The sequence below is a fragment of the Morone saxatilis genome, unplaced genomic scaffold (genome assembly GCF_004916995.1).
Source record: "Morone saxatilis isolate NCDOM2014 unplaced genomic scaffold, NCSU_SB_2.0 Contig4, whole genome shotgun sequence".
NCBI classification, from domain to species: domain Eukaryota; kingdom Metazoa; phylum Chordata; class Actinopteri; family Moronidae; genus Morone; species Morone saxatilis.
This window is the reverse complement of record NW_023339984.1, coordinates 12,521,768-12,523,344: the sequence shown is the minus strand read 5'-3', so window position 1 is coordinate 12,523,344 and position 1,577 is coordinate 12,521,768. Positions and strand designations below refer to the sequence as shown.

Here is a 1,577-nt window from a genome sequence, read left to right as displayed (position 1 = left end):
GTCCACAACTTTCGAACGTCGCTCCCTGAATGAGTGAGACATAAAAGTAATATCTCAGCTCAGTCTGCTGCATGTAAACACAATGCATCTGTAGTGTTATTAATAACATGAACGTCTCACCTGATCCCAAGACCGATGTGCTCCAAGACGTTGGACAGCGAGACATCTTTTGCTTGAAAGGGCTTTCTCTTCTCCTTGAACTCGTGTGCCAGGCAGATACGCCAACCCTCCTTGGGCACTCCGTATCCCATTTCCTTGGAGACATACCTGCTCATGAGGTCCGCTGAGGATTTCTCACCCCACTCCGACGTCATTTTTGCAGGACACCCTAACGATAGGGGAGCTTATGGCTGTGAACGCGAGGAAGAAAAACACTTCGCAGGGAGCTGTCTCCACCTTTTGTCAACAGAGTCAGTTTATCCTGCCTTCACCGCGGAGCAAAAAACACTGAGGAGGTAGCTGCATGTGCAAAGTGATCTGAGGGGGAAACGGAAAGCTGCAAAGAGGCATTCCTGTGGCAAACCGGTTCTCAAGCGAAAGGCTGTGAGTACCTGCTGGACAGGGGCAGATAGGTGAACAAGTGCTCCTTCAGGTAGGAGTTCCCAGGGCCATTATATTATTACTACTGTCCACAAGAGCATTTAGCCTCTACAGCTCAATATGGTCATATCCTCGGGGGACTATATGCTTCACCATCACCCTCTGGATTCCTGTGTTTAGAGATGGCAGACCCCTCTTTTGCCCCCCTGTTGCCCGGATGTGTGTGCTGTCAGCAGATGTGGCTGGATGTACACATGACAGCTTGAGACCAACAGGAAGTGTCGAGGATGCTCAACTCAGTCATTCAGCCGGCACAACTAAAAAAATAGACCAAACACAAGAACGAATTAAAAAAAATAATAAATAAAAAAATTGATCACATTTAACCCCGGTGCTATAAAACAGCAGGGCCGATAACAGGCAACATCTCAGCTGCAAAACTCTTAACATTATATCACCTTAATAAACACCCATGCATCGTTAGCTAAAGCACGTATGTTTTGCTCTAAAGCCACGGGATAACAGCTGGATTCAGCTACATAACTCGCCATTAAGAAGAGGTTATTATTCTTTAAATACCGGAGAGACGTTGTCATCCCGCTGCTGCTCCGACCCGACCTCAGTCACAGAGGAGCTTCGGCTAACACGACGCTCAGCACGCAAATCCTTTACATTTGTCAGCGACTTGCACGTTATTTCGCCCCCCGCAGTTTCTGTCAGGCGACTATTTCTCTCAGGCTGCCTTCGGATTCTTTCTCTTTTTACAATATTCGCAAATCCGAACCTCAACCAAACCACTAATTCTGACTTAAATAAACAAAAACAAACTAGCTGGTTGTTGTCGGAGTTGAATGTACGCTAAATCCGTAAACAGCCTGGAAGTAAATGGTGCCTGCCAAGCTGCACTCAGGGATTTCTTAGATAAGTCAGCCAACCCGCCCCCTCATGTACCCCTGACTGCAGACCCGCAGACCTCAATGTGGGCGGAGTTAAACGTTTAACCCCGCCCACTTCAACATTTGAGTCTGCCGTCACTG

At 47.6% G+C, this 1,577-nt stretch overlaps 1 protein-coding gene across 2 annotated transcripts in view; it reads right to left on the bottom strand.

Annotated features, from left to right (window-relative positions):
• The window catches only part of gba2 (glucosidase, beta (bile acid) 2), a 14,636-nt gene extending 13,237 nt beyond the window's left edge, over window positions 1-1,399 (bottom strand). The window contains exons 1-2 of one of the 2 annotated variants that reach the window (XM_035675422.1): window positions 1,120-1,399; window positions 121-857 (exon numbers count right to left, since the gene is read on the bottom strand). In XM_035675422.1, coding sequence (XP_035531315.1) covers window positions 121-314 — 194 coding nt within the window. In that variant the 5' untranslated portion in view covers window positions 315-857; window positions 1,120-1,399. Of the gene's footprint in view, window positions 1-120; window positions 858-1,119 lie in introns of those variants that run through there. The other variant, XM_035675423.1, reaches the window with a different exon arrangement.
• Window positions 1,400-1,577: the final 178 nt, after the last annotated feature.